The 18,972-nt window shown below is 47.7% G+C and overlaps 1 protein-coding gene across 1 annotated transcript in view; it reads right to left on the reverse strand.

Annotated features, from left to right (window-relative positions):
- The window catches only part of RCL1 (RNA terminal phosphate cyclase like 1), a 50,569-nt gene extending 42,886 nt beyond the window's left edge, over positions 1–7,683 (reverse strand). Inside the window, exons 1-2 of the mRNA XM_075931636.2 lie at positions 7,473–7,683; positions 1,104–1,175 (exon numbers count right to left, since the gene is read on the reverse strand). Coding sequence (XP_075787751.2) covers positions 1,104–1,175; positions 7,473–7,608 — 208 coding nt within the window. The 5' untranslated portion in view covers positions 7,609–7,683. The remainder of the gene's footprint in view (positions 1–1,103; positions 1,176–7,472) is intronic.
- Positions 7,684–18,972: the final 11,289 nt, after the last annotated feature.

Genomic DNA, 18,972 nt, shown 5'->3' on the forward strand with positions numbered 1-18,972 from the left:
TGTGCACATGAATCAACGTAGATGCCCTACACTGGTGCTATATGGGGCTGACACTGGGGGAAGAGGAAACTGTACTGTAGCCTTTATTTTTAAAGTTAATTTTAGTGATGTATTAAAAAGTGGTTAATTAGGTAACCATGTAATTGCTGAAGATCTTAGCAATTACATGCTGAGGGATCTCCAGTATATGCTGCAGGAGTGGGGCCAGCAGCCAGAGCATGCCAGGAGCTGGCTTCCGGGTGCTGGTTCCACTCCCAGGGAGCCAGCTGCACTGTGGGCTCTGCAGTATAAGAATTATACTGCAGAATCCACAACACAAGACAGCGGCCAGCTCTCCATGAGTCATTGCGCACCAGAAGTCAGCTCCCGATGCACACTGGTTCCTACCTGCTGCCCTGATTCTGGAAGAGCTATCTGCTGCCCCACATTGCTGCCTCTGCTACACTGTGGGGTGGCAGCCGGCTCTCGGCACACCCCAGTTCCTGCCTGCAGCCCTGCAAGCTCCGATACAGAGCCCGTGGTGCAGGGTGGCTTCTGGCTCCCCAAGAGTGGGGCTGGCCTGTAACCATTACAGTAACGAATAAGTCATGCTTATTGGTTAACCGTTTAAACAATTATACTATTACATCCCTATGTATTATACCATCCAGGGTTCAGCTCTAGTGGCTACCGTACTGTCTGGAGTTCAACCGAATAATCTCATCTCAACTAAAAGCACTGGCAACAGCGCTTATATAGCTATGCTGATGTAACTACAACTGTGCAGGAACTCCTAATGGAGGCAACCCCTCAGCTGGCCCACCACCACCTCGTGAATCACTGCCGCTACTTCAAGTCATGACACAAACCAACAATTCCCCTCACAGAAAATTCCAAGTTACAACTGATTGATATTTCTCTGAGCCACAGCATTATGGCAGAAAGCAAACTTAATGGAACATGAATCACTGTTTTAGAATTTCCTGGCTTTGGCTGGTTCTGACACATACTGGTCCTCTGGAAAAAGACCACCATCTAACCTGTCTACCTCCAGTATATAGATCCCTTCCCACAACTCCAAGTGACATACCATAGAAGAAAGGAACAAAGAAAAATACAGTTACCTGTTTGGTTTATCTCAATCCTAGAGCCATTGGTCACTTTGTCAATCAGTCGTATAAAACTTGCTTCAAAGTCTGTTGGAGATGAAAAAGGATTAATTTTAAAATATTTCCTTTGGGAAGTTATTCCTGGAGAGGTATTCAACCTTCACGAGAAACATGTCAATAAAGCTTTCTCTCAAAACTCCTGGGAGGAGGAAGGTAGCCAGCAATGTTCTCGCCAAACTTTTTTCATTCAAGTATGGACTTTTTCATCCATGTGCAGAATAATTGTTATGTGCACCACTCATAGAAACAAAAATTTACCTGTTGGCACTCTGGTTATCATCTGGGCAACATTAAAATCTCTCCTGAGGGGTCACACAAGCGCCCAGCTTACTCTGGTAAGCCAGGCTGGCAACTCTTTCTCCCAATTTTAGATATGGGGAAAGCGAGACACAGAAAGTCTGAGCTACTTATCCAAAGACATTGAGGAAGTCAGCATCAGTATTGGAATTAGTACCCAAAAGTTCTTTGCTACTTGGAATTAGGAACCTCCTCTTGCTTTCTGCACATGGACACCAGTTAAAGAAATATTCCTGATATGTTTATCTTATCCAACAGCTCAGCTGTTGTCCCAGTAATGGCAGAATTTTGAATTTACACAGAAGTATTAGGACTCCATGAAAGAACCATAACTGAAGACACTGGAAAATGCTGAGGGCAAAAAGAAAAGAGTACCTGTGTCCATGTGAATGAGTGGGAAAGGGGAGTCTAGGAAGCTGAGCGGAGAGTGCTGCTTTTCTATGCTAATGATTTCACTGTTACCTTGTCCTCCTCCAACCCTTCATCTCCCTTGTCATTTCCCAATGTATACTTTGATTGCAAGCTGCTTGGGGTAATGGCCATCTCATACACGTACAACATCTAACACCATGGGATCTTGACCAGGGCATTTCCCCCTGAAATCATAAATTCTCCTTTAAAAAGATTTTCAAACCTTCTATTACAGAGGATGACATAAAAATGCAAAGTGCCACTGCTAAATAGCTGTCAGACACCATCAACATTCATGTCTGGAAAGTTTGTGTTTTTTTAAAATCTGCTGTTTCTACAAACACCTGAAGTGACAATAATAGGGAAAAATATTTCCCCATCTCCTTCCCAGTTGTTTACTCTGTACATTATAGCACTTCACAAATTTAGTTGCTCAATTTCCCATTTGTGGGCTCTCAAACAGTAACAAGGAAGAAATAAATCTTGTTTTGTTTTAAAGCAAATATAACCAATCTGCCCCATATGAAGGAAGACTCCGTAGCAAGTGCAGAACCTGGAACTATACTGAATTTAAATTCCAGCCAGTTTTAAAGAGTAAAAGCATCCTTCTCATTGTGAACAGGCTGCAGAACACAAGCTAGTAAGTCATTAAATTAAGATGTCTTATATGCTGGAAAATATGGTGACTTTTTATGCTAAAAAACATCCCCCAAAAATCGGGGGTCGTCTTATACGCCGGGTATACAGGCAGTCCCCGACTTGCAGGTAGGAACGGGGCTTTTCTCGCCCCGGAGGACGCAGACTACGGGACCTCGCAGTCCCGCCGCCCATGTACTCCGGGGCGAGAAAAGCTGCTCCGCGTCTCCCCGGTCTGCAGACCAGGAAGACGCGGAGCAAAGCCGCGGAGGGGCTCGGGCAGCGGGGCAGCCCAGGCGCACCGCGGCTGTCGCGCTGCCGGCGTCCTTAGAGGCTTTGCTCCCGGTGTCCCTGGTCTGCTGGAGACGGTCCCCAGCAGACCAGAGGCACCGGGAGCAAAGCCGAAGCGGCGGCGGGGTGCCGCGCTTCTGAGACTTTGCTCTGGCAAAGCCTCAGAGGTGCGGGGTCCCGCCGCTGCTGCGGCTTTGCTCCCGGTGCCTCTGGTCTGCTGGGGACCGTCTCCAGCAGACCAGGGACACCGGGAGCAAAGCCGGGAGGCGGAGGGGCGCTGGGGCACTGCCGGTTGGCCTCTTAAAGGGGGGTAGTCTTATACGGCGAGTATAAGACGAAAACCTATCTTTTAACTAAAAAATTAGGGGGTCGTCTTATACGCCCAGTTGCCTTATACGCCGGAAAATATGGTAGCTTTTTTTAAACTGTGACCATGTTTTTCTTTTTACCAAATTATTTGACCCACTGAATTAAGTGGTTGCATAAACTATGAATTAGTTGACCCAACTATTGTTCCAGGTTTTCCCCTATGCATTAATCAATATTTGCATGCTGGAGATGGTTGTGAGTCATATGGTGTTGGTTCCACTCTCAGCTTTGATTACCTTTACTCACACAAAGCTTACATGATGGCACTGTGTTCACTTTCAGTGTGAACGTGTGTCTACATGAAACTTTTCTGAGAACAGTCTTGCAGACAAGATTTCACTTGCACAAATATTCATGTCATGAAAAGCAAACAAAATGGACTGCAAATACCAATGCATAGTCATGGTTTTTCCTCTGCACACTTTTCTCACATTAATCACAATTCTTAGGCCAAGAAACAGTCATAGGGAATTCCCTACTTCCAACTGCCTTAGGTCGCCCTAACTCTGTAGTTGAGACCATGCCCCCTATTCACTGCTTCTCTAAACTACATAAGCCCATTCTTTTCCCATCTTTCCTCAGCAGGACCACTTCTCCAAACCCCTAACTGATTCCAAAGAAAAAGCTGTATCTTGTTAAAAGGAGAGGCAAAAGTCATGAACTCTATCTGCCAAAAAACATCTCCTAGGGCAATAACATATTTATATAGTATCACAGCATTCAACTACCAGTCTCTGGGAATTTGGTGGTTTTGACAAGTACAGCTGGGGCCAGGACACAAGTGGCTGGATACAGTGGCCAGAGCAGAACTCAAGCCAAGGGTCAGAGCTGGTGACCAGGGCAAGGATCAGGAGCAAGGCAGGGAAGCGAAAAGGCAAGACCAATGTAGCAGCCAGGTAGAACCCAGTTGTGCAGACAAATTCCTGCACCTCTACTTCGGTCCAGCATGCCTCCAGTCAGGGCCCAGGAAAGCTTCACGTTGCATGATGCACTTGATCAGTAGTGAGCAGTTAAATGGGAGCAGAGAACCAACAGTTAATTGGGAACTGTATGGGACCAGAACAGCTCTGCCCGTGTATATGAATCCTGACAAGACATATGGGACTGAGTTCCTGGAAGATAGGGTTGTTTACTCTTGATGCACAAACAACAAGGAGTCCTGTGGCACCTTATAGAATAAAAGATTTATTGGAGCATAAGCCTTCGTCGGCAAAGACCCACTTTGTCAGATAACATGCTTCTGATAAAGGGGGGGGGGGGGGTATTTGCCCAAGAAAGCTTATGTTCCAATAAATCTGTTAGTCTATCTATAAGGTGCCAAGGACTTCTCGTTGTTTATGCAGATTCAAACTAACATGGCTACCCCTCCAATTCTTGATGCACAGTAATTCACTGAGCAAAGTGTCAAATAGCAACAACTATGATGGTGTCTATTTAATTTACATCCAGAATTAGATTGAAAAGCCCTCCAACAAATTCATTTCACAGGGACTGCCCATGCAAAGAAACCCTAAGATACTCAACTGGAATTAGATTTTTTTTTTAATTCATTGTGACTGTGCCAGAGATGTGCATGGTGCTTTATAAGAATGGCGAGGGCTTCCCGCGCTGAAGAGCTCAGGGTTCTCTCTTAAATCTATCCACACTGGGGGAAGCTTTTAAAAATCTATAGCAGACGGATTTAGTTCCATTACCTTCACTGCTAGCTGCAACTATCTGGGCTGCGGACAGATGACAATAAACCATGAAAGAAGCCCAATTAAAACTGGTGAGACTGGGAGGCAGAGTCACAGCCTGAGCAAGCAATAAGCTTGCAGCAATATGTGCTGGCACCAGCAGTCACTGCGTGGGACCATTTGATCCAGAATCTGAGCAGCTCCTGGTGCATCCAGTCCTATTTAGAGACAAGCCAGATCTGGCATCTCTAGTGAGAAAGGTCCGTGTACTGTTTGATCAGGCTGCTAGAATCATCCATGCTACTGCATTCTTGGCATCTTCAATTCATCTCTCAGCAGCAGTAAAAGCCACTCAACAGACAGAATGATCTTCCATTGCGTGGAGGGGCAGAGCTAATCTGAGAAGTGAGATACCAGAGCAAACAGGAAGAATGGAAAGGGGAACCTGGCACAAATTTGGTCTGTGGATGAAGAGGGTTGGAAGATGATGGGATACTGAAGACAATCTGATGAAGTCTGCCTGACTGAAAGGGCTAGCTCATTGGAAGAGGGGACCCCATAGATCAGGAGGGGTCAAATGTTGCCCCACTGAAGAATAGAAAAACATTTAAATTCATGGCACAATCATAGGGAATGATCTACTTCAAGCCACCTACTATAATTCTCATGATATGAGAAAAGGCAGAGAAAGGGGGTCAACTGCACCCCCAGGGAAGCCCTCTAATTCTCTCCCTCACCCCATATTCTTCTGATTTGTCACCACACAAAGAACACTTCCTCTAACACGTCTCTCAGGGATTGGTTCACTAGAAAATTAAGTAGACTCGCTTTGAGTGGACCGACAGCGACTGCAATAACTCAACTGGTGTCTACACTACCTTCTTTCTGCCAGCGATGAGTCTCCTCACCAGGAATGCTAGTACTAACTGAAGTGGGGGGTATTCTGGGGCACTGACCACTGCACAGACCCCAAGTTGGAGCTCACCCATGTGCCCTGGTATGACAGCCCAGAGCTGTGAGCCCAGTGTGGGACTCCATTTCGCAGGGTGGAGTGTACCAGCCTTTCTTGTAAATTTCACAGCTCCAGAGCTGAGGTCTTGCTGAGGGTGAAATTGACAAGAATGACAGCCAACAGATCATGCAAGTGTCCCTCGTGCCCTAACTATGCTGATATAAAGACCTACACCTGTCATGGAAGTGAAGTTATTATGTTGGTGTAGCAAGCCCCTTACTTCAGCTGAAGCAACATTCTACACTGACGTACTTAGGTCGAGAGAAACAATCATAGTGAATTCCCCCCTTCAAACTACCTTAGGTCTCCCTAACTCTGTAGTTGAGACCATGCCCTATTCATTGCCTCTCTCAACTACATAAGTCCATTCTTTCTCCATCTTTCCTTGGATGGGCCATCTTTCCATCCCCTAACTGATTCCATCACCGGATTCTGGCCCATTTTATCTCTTCTGTAACTTTTTTGAGTTAAGGAGACCACAACTGAACACAATATTCCAGGTGGCTGCAATCCACTGAGTGGGTATGTCTACACTGCATTCCTCTTTCAAGAGAGGAATGCAAATGCAGCTGAGCAAAATTGCAAATGAAGCACGGATTTGAATTTCCTGTGCTTCATTTGCATAATCGCATCCGGGTGCAATTTCAAAATACCCTATTTCCAAAAAAGAAACGCTGTCTAGACGCGATTACTTGGAAAGAAAACCCTTCTTTCGAAATTACCCTTATTCCTTATAAAATGACCCTTTTGAAATGTAATGGCAACCCATATTTGGATCCCGACCCATAGGTTGGGAAACCCTGAAATAGTGTAACTGCTAAGATTTCATGTAGTTACATGACTATTCAATTACCCTATATCTAACGTCCCTACCATCAATGCCTCCTGTCACACACTACTATTAAAAAACTGGACATATAGCTGGCCTATCCAAATTAGGCATCTGCCAATTCAGAAAGGGGCCTGCTTGGCTTGCCAAACCTAGCTTCCATCAGGCTGTTAGTAATTTCCTGGACAGCCTTATTTCACTCTCTAAAACAATTTTTCACTTTGGAATCTGCACTAAAGCCTGAAAACATACTCCTGTTACTAAAAGGTATAACAGTAGGAGAGCAGTCTCAGAGGGTAGCTGTATTAGTCTGGAGCTTACAGGGGTAAAACTCACTTCCAAAGTACTTCACTGGCACAACAAGGTATGGAATTGCTGTCAATGTGTTTTCTTTCCTTCTCTCTTAAAAAATATTCGTAGGTCTCTGTCGAAGGTAGATCAAGCATGCTATCAGGAAAGGGCTTCACAGTGTGATTACCGCAAGTTCATTAGGAGAACCAACAACATGGGTCTCAGTTACTGCTCCCGGAACAGCATGCAAATCCCTGACAGCTTGGTGGGGCCACAGGGACCCACATCTGCCTCCCCCCCCATCCCATGCGCATTATGAACAAAAACCACGTAGCGCCTCCTTTAAAAACAGCTGCGCCGCCCACAATACAGACCCCCGAGTCCGACTGTTTCCATAATAGAAACAAACCCGCCCCAACCCCCCCCCCACCCCACACCTCCCCCCCGGCTCTGCCCCTCTGCGTGCCACCCCCCAGGCATGCCCTCCCCAGCCCAGGCAGCCCGCCCGCTACCTCTGAGGCCGGGGTTCTCCTCCTTCGCCCGGATCTTGCGGATTTTCACCGGCCTCCCGCTCAGCGTGGACAGCACCAGGCGCTGCCGCAAAAAGTTGCACCCCGCGTAGCTGAGAGAGTGCGGCTGGCTCGCCATGCCCCGCGCGCGCCCGCCCGCCCGAGAGCCCGCAGCAGCGCCCACGTGGTTTAGAACAGGAAGACGGAACGCCGAGACATCTGGGTCAAAGGGGAAGGGGGGCGGAGCCTCCCCTCGCTCAGGGCTGCCTTGGGAAGTCCCCGCCCGCCGGGGGGGCGCCACGCGGGAGAGCGCGCGGGCAGGAGGGTGACTGTCAATAGCAAGAGCCCAGTGGCACTAAGAGAACCCGCGGCGCGGCCCGGGCCCCTGGGAGAGCAGCCATCGGAACACGCTGTTCAAAGCAACCGCAGCCAAAAACAGCAGCCGAGGCGATCGCCACGGTTCATTTCAGCGGTAGTCGCAGCAGCAATCGCAGAGAGGTAGGGGTCGTAGTTGTAGTGACGAGGGTCCTGATTCAGGAAAGTGCTCAAGCACGTGCTTATCTCTGGGCATTGCTAAGCACCTTTCCTAAGTAGGGCTGTTTTCCTGAAACAAAGATCCAACAGCAGTATAAAGAGCTGCTGCCTTGTAGGAATGTCTTAAAAAACCCGTAGTCTAGCAGAGTGGTCCCCAACCTTTTGGGGCTGCCCATGCGCCACGCCCCCAGGGTCGGCTCCAAGCATGACCCGTGCACCTGGGGCAGGGCCGGTGTAGCGAGCAAAACACTAACTTCTCAGAATTTGCTACTTTGGGTGCACTGAGCATGCGCACCCGAACTGAGCAAACTCAGTGTCCCTCGCTGTAGCCGCTGCCCTCTCTCTGCCCTCACTGCCTCCTCAGATTTGCTTCCTCCTCTTCGGAGGTGTTTAAAATGATGAAGGGGGGCAAATTGCAGGGGGGGGTGTGTCAGGTTCTGATCATGGGGCAGAAATTTACTGGCTGGAGGCATCAATCCTCTTTTTTTACCTGCATAAGATGTGCAAAATTGAAAAAATCGGGTGGTGGGGGGTGGTAGCCTTGGTTAACCCCGGGCAGGGGGGACACTGCCAGACCCTGTGCACGACAAAACCCCCGTTTACGTAGGGGGAGAGGTGGGAACAGTCACCCAGCAGTACAAGCCACCTGATGTCCTTGTAAAAATTGGTTTTCCTGAGCAGTTATACGGAATGTCATGTTTGTTTGACAGAAACTGTGACCGTCACAAAAACTGAGCGGTTTCACTTTTTGCCTATACACCGGCCCTGATCACTTGGCGGGCGCATATAAATGGCCCAGCGGGCGCCATGGCTCGTGAGCACCGCGTTGGGGACCAGTGGTCTAGCAGCACCTTAAAAACAGACAAAACCTGTCCATGGTACCTTCTGCATGTTTTGTTGGGCTTTAAGGTGCTGCTAGACTTTGGGTTGTTTTTTAAGTTTTTCCAGTTACAGACTAACTCAGCTACCCCTCTGAAGCTTTTGTAGGAATGTGCAAAAGCGACAAGGAGTCCTGTAGCACCTGATAGACTAAGAGATGTATTGGAGCATAAGCTTTTGTGGGCAAAGACCTACATCATCAGATGCATGTAGTGGAAATATCCAGAGGCAGGTATAAATATGCAGGCCAGAATCAGGCTAGAGATAATAAGGCCCACTTCTAGCAGCTGATTTGGAGGTATGAATACCAAGAGAGGAGAAGCTGCTTTTTTAGTTCACCAAGATCTTCACCAAGCATTCTTGAAACTACAATACCCACACTAGGAAGTAAGGAGACAGATTAACAGAGCCAGACGTGTAACCAGAAGCCTCCTGCTGCGGGACAAGCCCAAGAAAGAAACCAACAGAACACCACTGGCCATCACCTACAGTCCTCCGCTAAAACCTCTCCAGTGCATCATCAGTGATCTACAACCCATCCTGGACAGTGATCCCTCACTTTCACAGGCCTTGGGAGGCAGGCCAGTTCTCGCCCACAGACAACCCGCCAACCTGAAGCATATTCTCACCAGCAACTATACACCGTACCATAGCAACTCTAACTCAGGACCCAATCCATGCAATAAACCATGGTGCCAACTCTGCCCACATATCTACACCAGCAACACCATCACAGGATCTAACCAGCTCAGCCACACCATCACTGGTTCATTCACCTACATATCTACCAATGTAATATGTGCCAACAGTGCCACTCTGCTATATACATCAGCCAAACTGGACAGTCCCTACGTAAAAGAATAAATGGACACAAATCAGATATTAGGAATGGCAATATACAAAAACCTGTAGGGGAACACTTCAGTCTCCCTGGACACAAAATAGCAGATCTAAAGGTAGACATCCTGCAGCAAAAAAACTTCAAGACCAGACTTCAAAGAGAAACTGCTGAGCTACAGTTCATCTGCAAGTTTGACACCCATCAGCTCAGGATTAAACAAAGACTGTGAATGGCTAGCTAACTATAAAAGCAGCTTCTCCTCTCCTGGTATTCACACCTCCAAATCAGCTGCTAGAAGTGGGCCTCATTCTTCCTGATTGAATTAACCTTGTTATCTCTAGCCTGATTCTGGCCTGCATATTTATACCTGCCTCTGGATATTTCCACGACATGCATCTGACAAAGTGGGTCTTTGCCCACGAAAGCTTATGCTCCAATACATCTGTCAGTCTATAAGGTGCTACAGGAGTCCTTGTCACTTTTGCAGATCCAGACTAACATGGTTACCTCTCTGATACTTGTAGGAATGTATTACCGGTAGCTCTTTTTCATTTGTAAGATCGTATGGAAATGCTCCTGTAGGAAACTGCAACCAGAAGTAGTGCAATCCTACAGGGAGCAGTTCTATACATTTCTGTATGTAGAGCGGCTCCCTGTAGGAACATGCTACTTCTGGTGAGCACTTTCCTACACGAGCCCCTCCGCCAGGGCCACTCTTTGACTGGTGCCTCATTCCCACTGGGGTGACTGTTTTTACCCTTTCTGCCCTGCCTGTGCTGGGGCTTTGCCCTCTGTGTTGTGGCACTTTCCTGCCACTCTTCCCAGCACTGATTGTAACCCTGTCTCCAGCGCTTCATGCCCCACCCAGTCAATATTCATCCCTCTCCTCTATTTAGCCCCTTTTCTCCATGTTTTACCTCTTTTAAAAAGAAGCAAGCAAAAACTTATACATAGAGTGGGCAGGGTAAAGGGCAGTGGCGTCAATAGAGCTACTGAGCATGCTCAATGTGTCTGCACATGCTCTGTGCCCCCAAATTTTCTCTAATTAGCACAATCTCATAGGTAGCAGCTCTCTACATACCACTGGACCACGGGTGGTCAATTTCACACACACACGCCCCTCCCCTCCCCACTGATGGGACTCTGGGCTCTCCTGGGGTCTGTCAGAAAACCTAGTGGAGCTCCCTTGCTCCCAGGGCACTGGCTCCCAGCTCCACTGGCCAGCAAAAGCTGCAAAAGCTGCTGGGACTGCAAAAGCTGCTGCAGCCAACCCCATGGCCACCCAGCCAGCAGAGGCTCTCTGGTCCAGCAATATCCGTGATCTCACTGACCACAGATGTTGCTGGACCAGAAAGTCCCAGATAAGAGAGGTTCAACCTGTAGTAAACACACCAATCTGTAGCCATAGTGAACCATCAAATCAGTCAGACACAACTACGATTGCAGAATATAAAAATGCTTGAAATTTGTTTTAGAATCATAGAGCTGGAAGAGACCTCAGGAGGTCATCAAGTCCAGCCCCCTGTCCAAGGCAGGACCAATCCCAACTAAATTAACCCAGCCAGGGCTTTGTCAAGCTGAGACTTAAACACCTCTAGGGGTGGAGATTCCCACCTCTCTAGGTAACCCATTCCAGTGCTTCACCACCCTCCTAGTGAAATAGTTTTTCCTAATATCCAACCTAGACCTCCCCCCACTGTAAATTGAGACCATTGCTCCTTGTTCTCCTGTCCATCACTATGAATGGCCTTTCTTCTTCTTTGGAACCTCCCTTCAGGAAGTTGAAGGCTGCTATCAAATCCCCCCTCACTTCTCTCTTCTGCAGACTAAACAAACCCAAATCCCTCAGGGTATGTCTACACTACAAAGTTAGTTCGAACTAACGGACTTTAGTTCGAACTAACTTTCATAGGCTCTACACTAGCGCTCCATTAGTTCGAATTTAATTCGAACTAACGGAGCGCTTAGTTCGAACTAGGAAAACCTCATTTTACGAGGATTAAGCCTAGTTCGAACTAGCTAGTTCGAATTAAGGGGTGTGTAGCCCCTTAATTCGAACTAGTGGGAGGCTAACCCTCCCCAGGTTTCCCTGGTGGCCACTCTGGCCAACACCAGGGAAACTCCTCTGCCCCCCTCCCGGCCCCGGACCCCTTAAAGGGGCACGGGCTGGCTACAGTGCCCGTGCCAGGTGCAAGCCTGCCAGCACCCAGCCAGCAGACCCTGCACCTGGCACAGATCAAGCCACCCACCCGATGCCCCCCAGCCCTTCCCCTCTTCCCAGGACCAGGCTGGCGGATCCCGGGAGCTTGCCCGGGACCGCAAGAGGCGGGCACCCGCCTGGGCTAGTGCAGACATCATGGACCTTGTCCACGATCTCCGCACTAGGCACAGGAAAGTGACCGTCTAGGGCAGGAGAGCTGCCAGCCTGGCCACCCAGGAGCAGGTGTGCAAGAGAATCAAGGGGGTCCAGTGAGACCCCCGAACCTGAGCCCTGAGCTTACAATGGCTGTCCTGGGTCAGACCAAAGGTCCATCTAGCCCAGTAGCCTGTCTGCCGACAGCGGCCAACCCTAGGGACCCTGGAGGGGATGTACTGAAGACAGTGACCAAGCCATTTGTCTCGTGCCATCCCTCTCCAGCCTTCCACAAACTTCGGGCAGGGACACCACTCCTACTCCCTGGCTAATACCACTCCATGGACCCAGCCTCCATGACTTGATCTCACTTCCCTTTAAACTCTGTTCTAGTTCTAGCCTTCACAGCCTCCTGCAGCAAGGAGTTCCACAGGTTGACTCTGCTTTGTGAAGAACAACTTTCTGTTACTAGTTTGAAGCCTGCTACCCATTCCTTTCCTTTGGTGTCCTCTAGTCCTTCTTTTATGGGAACTAATGAAGAACTTTTCTGTATGCACCCTCTCCACCCCACTCATGCTTTTAGAGACCTCTATCCTGTCCCCCCTCCGTCTCCTCTTTTCTAAGCTGAAAAGTCCCAGTCTCTTTAGCCTCTCTTCATATGGGACCTGTTCCCAACCCCTGATCATTTTAGTTGCCCTCCCTTCTCCCAGCCTCTCTCTTCCCCTCTCCCACCTCCTTTTCCCAGTCTCCCACAGTTTTGTTCAATAAAGACAGATTCCATTTTGGAAGACACGTTATCTTTATTTAGTACATCAAGAAGAGGGGCTAGGGAAGGGTAAGTGGAAGGAGGTGAGGGATGAATGGGGCACGAGCCCCCGATGGGGAGGACTGGGCTGGCTCTGCGGGCTTCTGGGGGTGGAAACTCTCCTGCAGCCCCCCAATTGCCCCCTCTCCCCAGATGGCAGCCTGCGGCAAGTGCAGCCGGGCTGATGGCCGAGTGGTGTGATGTGCCCAGTGTGGGTAGTCCGGGCAATCCAAGCCAGGACTGCTTTGCAAGCGGGGCACCCCTTAGAACTGTCTATCCGGGGTGGGGGTTGGGTCCCTTTAAGCCCTCGGCTAGCCTGAGAAAGCATCTCCACGCTCTAAGTCCTCCTCTGATGCCTTGCCGGCACTGCTTCCGGCCATCCTTAAGCCCGGTTCAAGGTCCACTTAATGTGGACATGCTAGTTCGAATTAGCTAATTCGAACTAGTTTTTTAGTCTGGTTCCGTTAGTTCGAATTAGCTTAGTTCCAATTAGCTAAGTTAGTTCGAATTAACGTGTAGTGTAGACATACCCTCAGTCTCTCCTCATAGGTCATGTGCTTCAGCCCCCTAATTATTTTGGTCACCCTCCGCTGGACCCTCTCCAATGTGTCCACATCCTTTCTATAGTGGGGGGCCCAGAACTGGACACAATACTCCAGTTAGTATTAATTTGTTAGTTCGAATTAACTTTGATAGGCGCTACACATACAAACTGCTAGTTCGAACTTAATTCGAACTAGGTAAACCTCATTCTACGAGGACTAACGCCTAGTTCGAATTAAGCAGTTCGAATTAAGGGGTGTGTAGCCACTTAATTCGAACTAGTGGGAGGCTAGCCCTCCCCAGCTTTCCCTGGTGGCCACTCTGGGCACCAACAGGGAAACTCGTCTGCCCCCCTCCCGGCCCCAGAGCCCTTAAAGGGGCACGGGCTGGCTATGGTGTCCGTGCCAGGTGCAAGCCTGCCAGCACCCAGCCAGCAGACCCTGCACCTGGCACGGCACGAACCAGCTACCCGCTGCCACCCAGCCCTCCGCCTCTTCCTGGGACCAGGCTGGCGGCTCCCGGGAGCCTGCTCGGGTCCGCAAGAGGTGGGCGCCCGCCTGGTCTAGTGCAGAGTCTCTTTAGCCTCTCTTCACATGGGACCTGTTCCACACCCCTGATCATTTTAGTTGCCCTCCCCTCTCCCACCCTCTCCGTTCCCCTCTCCCACTTCCTTTTCCCAGTTTCCCCGAGTTTTGTTCAATAAAGAGAGTTTCTATTTTTGAACACACGTGTCCTTTATTTTGTACATCAGGAAGGGGGGCTAGGGAGGGATAAGTGGAAGGAGGTGAGGGAGGAATGGGGTACGAGCCCCCGATGGGGAGGACTGGGGTGGCTCTGTGGGCTTCTCGGGGTGGAAGCTCTCCTGAAGCCCCTTGATTGACCCCCCCTCCGGATGGCAGCCTGCGGCAAGTGCAGCCGGGCTGATGGCCGAGTGCTGTGATGTGCCGAGTGTGGGCACTCAGGGCACTCCAAGACAGGACTGGTTTGCAAGCAGGGAACCCCTGAGAACTGTCTGTCCGGGGTGGGGGTCAGGTCCCTTTAAGCACAGCCCTCGGCTAGCCTGAGACAGCAGCTCCACGCTCTAAGTCCTAACCTGATGCCCTGCCGGCACTGCTTCCGGCCATCCTTAACCTCGGTTCAGGGTCCGCTCAATGTGGACATGCTAGTTCGAATTAGCATTTTAGGTCTAGATGCACTAATTCGAATTAGCTTAGTTCGAATTAACTAATTCAAATTAAGTTAGTTCGAATTAGTGCTGTAGTGTAGACATACCCTTACTTAGCCAGTCGGTCCCCAGCCTGTAACAGTGCTTGGGATTCTTCTGTCCCAAGTGCAGGACTCTACACTTGTCCTTGTTGAACCTCATCAGATTTCTTTTGGCCCAATCCTCTAATCTGTCTAGGTCACTCTGGGTCCTATCCCTGCCCTCCAGCATATCTATCTCTCCCCCTCATGTATTTAAATCCTTTGTCTGAATTGGTAATAATAAAACAATGTATCATTATGTTACATCTTCACTGTAACCAACAAATATAACTAATAATCAATGCTACATTATTTTTATGGACACTCATTTATCCCCATTCTGCATTATGGTTGCTATCATTAATATTTATGGGTTAGACCTTCTCTTTCACTCCTATGGTAACTACCAAGATCTTGTGTCCAGAGATACAGGGGAAAAATACACTGTATGCTCACTACACCTCCTTCCCAAAGTAGATGGGCAGGCCGGCAGCCAGGAATGGCGTGAGCAATGGCTCTCCTTATAATAAGCCAGCTAATAAAGAGGAAACAGTGAGAGGCTGTGGTGTAGTAATTTGCTACTATCTCTTTAAATAAGAGGTTGAACAGAAAGACCCCAGATTGTGATCCCTGAACTACAGTTCCTTCCCCGGATTGCACTTGGAATGGTGTAACATTCACTACCCCTTATTTGCATTTTCCCTGTGGCACAGTCTAACCTTACTGAGTTGTAATTAAAAAAAAAAATCTAATGGCTGCATAGATCTGAATCTGGTAACAAAGCTTGGAAAGCACCAGAGTTGAGATGCTGGGAGGGAACAACTAGTATCACTTTAATGACACTTTAATTGCATTCATGATTATATCTTTAATAGTAATCATGGCAAAAGTGGTCTTCAGTGGAACTGCTTGTCCAGGAAAATATTAGTCACATAAGTAAAAGTAGCAGCATCATGCCTTTTAATGGTAACATGAGTCTTCTCATGCATATGCCATTAATATAGGGGAGCAAGTATGCTGGAACCCCCTACCAGTAACAAAAATCTAAGCTAAAGCAGACAAAATGAAAAACAAAGAGAATATCAAGTTCTCACCATAAAAATGAAAACAAATACAGCAAAAAGGAGTTCTCTAGTGGAGTTCTTTTCAGTGCCAACATCACAGACCCTAGCACTGTCAGCTTTCAAGGTGCTACAGCTCAATATTGAGGGACTCTCAATGACCAAGAGATATACACATGCTACTACTGACACTCAGCTATCAATTCCTGGTTTGCTGATGTGTCTCATCTCCATCATAGGCAACAAAGGCTGGCATCCTACATCAGGGAATGTATTAATCATTAGGTCTCAATGATATAACTGAATGGCAGGTGTCAGCTGACGGTCAGGGCAGGGTGTGTGTGTATGTTACCGAGGAAAAGGTTTAACGTCCGTGACTTTACGGCTAGGACCGGGGTCCTGTCGCAGAGGGCAGCCAACAGGCTGACAGACACCCTGAGTTTATAGGAAGAGCCTATTACATCTCAGATTTTAGCTGCTAGGATACAGGATCCCTTCGCAGCGGGCAGTCTAGGGAAGACTGAGAGATGCCCCAACGGATCTGTCACCTGAGAGTGACACAATCCAAACACCCAAGCTCTTCCTACACCTGTCCCTTATGACTGGCTGAAATTCTTTTAAATTGTGCTTGGTTCTGTTACAGCAACTGAAGGAGTCAGGTTAAAGCTTAAACAGTTACTATTTTATTGTTACAGGGTAAACTTAGCTGTTAAATGCTACTACTGTGTTACAGATAACACAGCCACTACAAAGGACAGGACAGAAATTACACTAATAAGTCACAGGTACCATGAAACCCTTTTGGTTCTCTGAGCTCTTATTAAATGCATGCAAAATAGACACCTAGCAGGTATATATTCTCACCCCTGTGTTCCAGACTTGGTGTGGCCAGCGTCTTTCTCTCAATCCCTCGGGAAGAAGTAGGGCGAGGTTGGGCATCCCACAGACCTCGGGAGACAATCAATACCTGCCAGCAGGTGTAGATGATTGGAGCTCAAATGGGGTGGGTTACTAAACCCCTCTTTATACCCCTTGGGTCATGTAGGCTTCTTCCTGGTCTCAAGTGGCTAATTAGGAAAAATGGCTTTGAACGCCAAGTTACCCACAAAGGGTGCAAAGCATAATTCACACCTGGGAAAATGCAGACAATGGGCACCTCTGGTATGTGATGGGTGAAGATTCCTCTCCTGGGACAGTGTAGGCGTGTCAATTACTGGTACTAGCCATCAGGGCGACGGGAGGCCCCGGGTCGTCAGCTAGCCCATTTACTGTCTGGTTTCTGTTTATGGTAGAGTCAGGGACAGGCAGCACACTTGTGTTCCCAGGGCATCAAAGGCTGATTGCCTTTCTCTTGCTCTCTGGGGGGGGTAGCGGGGAAAAACAAGATGGGGTTCATGTCTGGCTACAGCAGGCTATAAAAGTGAAAAGATCTTATGCTTTTCAGTGTCAATAAATCAGTATCTGCCAGCTGATCAATTTCTTTCCTGTGCAACTTCTCAGGACCTTCAGTCTACTGTCGTGATTTTAATTCACACCATTCTGACTAGGAGAGACACTGATGGTGATGATGATTGATGATGATCTGGATGGAGTAAGGCTAGAGAGTAGATGTAGGTAGTTGACCTGCAGCTTCTAGATGATCCTGTTCACCCAAGCAATTAACCAATAGTCAGGATACTGTAGGCTTTTTCCAGTATGAGAAACTGATGAACAAGTCAGATATTTCTCCTATTTATTTACAAGCACTATGCATAAAGGCTACGTCTAGACTGGCATGATTTTCTGCAAATGCTTTTAATGGAAAAGTTTTCCGTTAAAAGCATTTGCGGAAAAGAGCGTCTAGATTGGCACGGAATCTGTGCCAATCTAGACACGCTTTTCCGCAAAAAAGCCCTGATTGCCATTTTTGCAATCGGGGCTTTTTTGCGCAAAACAAATCTGAGCTGTCTACACTGGCCCTTTTGTGCAAAAGCTTTGCGCAAAAAGACTTTTGCCCGAACGGGAGCAGCATAGTATTTTCGCAAGAAGCACTGATTTCAGACAGTAGGAAGTCAGTGTTCTTGCAGAAATTCAAGTGGCCAGTGTAGACAGCTGGCAAGTTTTTCCGCAAAAGCAGTTGCTTTTGCGGAAAAACTTGCCAGTCTAGACACAGCCAAAGTCCTGTTGTCCTGAGTACAGCAGGAATCAAAGAGCACAAGATGGCTTCTTTGCTGACAGTTCCAAACCTCTTTCAGCCAGCACTCTACTATAAGAACATCTCTTTCTAGGCTTTTTCTTTGGACCACACTCCCAGTCTTAATTTGGCTGGTTCCTCAGATTCCTGCTGTTCCTCTTTGCGCACACATGCACAGTTGCACCTTAGCAATACTGAACCTCCCTGTATTTGCATTCAGGCCTCAGCGAAACTCCTCTGCTTATGTAGCTTGGATTGCTGAACAGTGTTACGTGTGGACTGAGTTTTGAGCAGTAGCTCTGATTGTGTTAGCTTTCTTATTCCAGAAAGAAGTTTAACTGTGTCTTACATTCTGAAGGATAGGCGTTTACACCCACCAGTTTCAGTGAAGTTTCACCCAGTTCCCCGCGAGCAATAACATATCAAAAAGTTTGTGTTTTAATAATATAATTATCCCCTTACAGTTACTGAATAGTTACTTAATTAGTGCCCACCACCAGACGTTTCTTCTTAAGCTTCTAAATCTCTCAAAACCAATCTCTCAAGACAAAGAAAAAGCAGCAGTCAAAGAATGAGCAAGAGACAAGGCAAAATTAGGATAATAATACTTAGTCACTGCTCAAAAGTCTTGTGAAGCTAAATTAATTAATACTGGTAAGGTATTTTGGGATCCTCAATGCTATTATAAAAGTGTTTAACAGACTTGTAGCTTGTAGAAGGATATATCAAAAGAGAGACAGAACTTCACTATGAATACACAAGAGCCACACAGAATTGCTCCTTAAACTGCAGAATGTGTTTTGAAAAAGAAGAGATGGTGGTGTGGGTGTTGACTGCTTGCAAGAGCCTGGCTGGGTGAGAATATATGAACAGACACAATGAGATTGCCAAGCATTTGCATTGGAGCCTCTGTAGCAGGTATAGTGTTAAATGAATGATGCAATATTACAACCACCAAACTTAAAATGCTCTTGAGGATGAAGAGGCTAAGATTTTATAGGATCTGGCAATTGTCACCGACTGAACAGTGCAGGCAAACAGGCTAGACACAGTCATTTCCGAAAAAGAA

This window comes from Pelodiscus sinensis, chromosome 6 (assembly GCF_052426305.1).
Source record: "Pelodiscus sinensis isolate ZL-2025 chromosome 6, ASM5242630v1, whole genome shotgun sequence".
Classification (NCBI taxonomy): Eukaryota; Metazoa; Chordata; order Testudines; family Trionychidae; genus Pelodiscus; species Pelodiscus sinensis.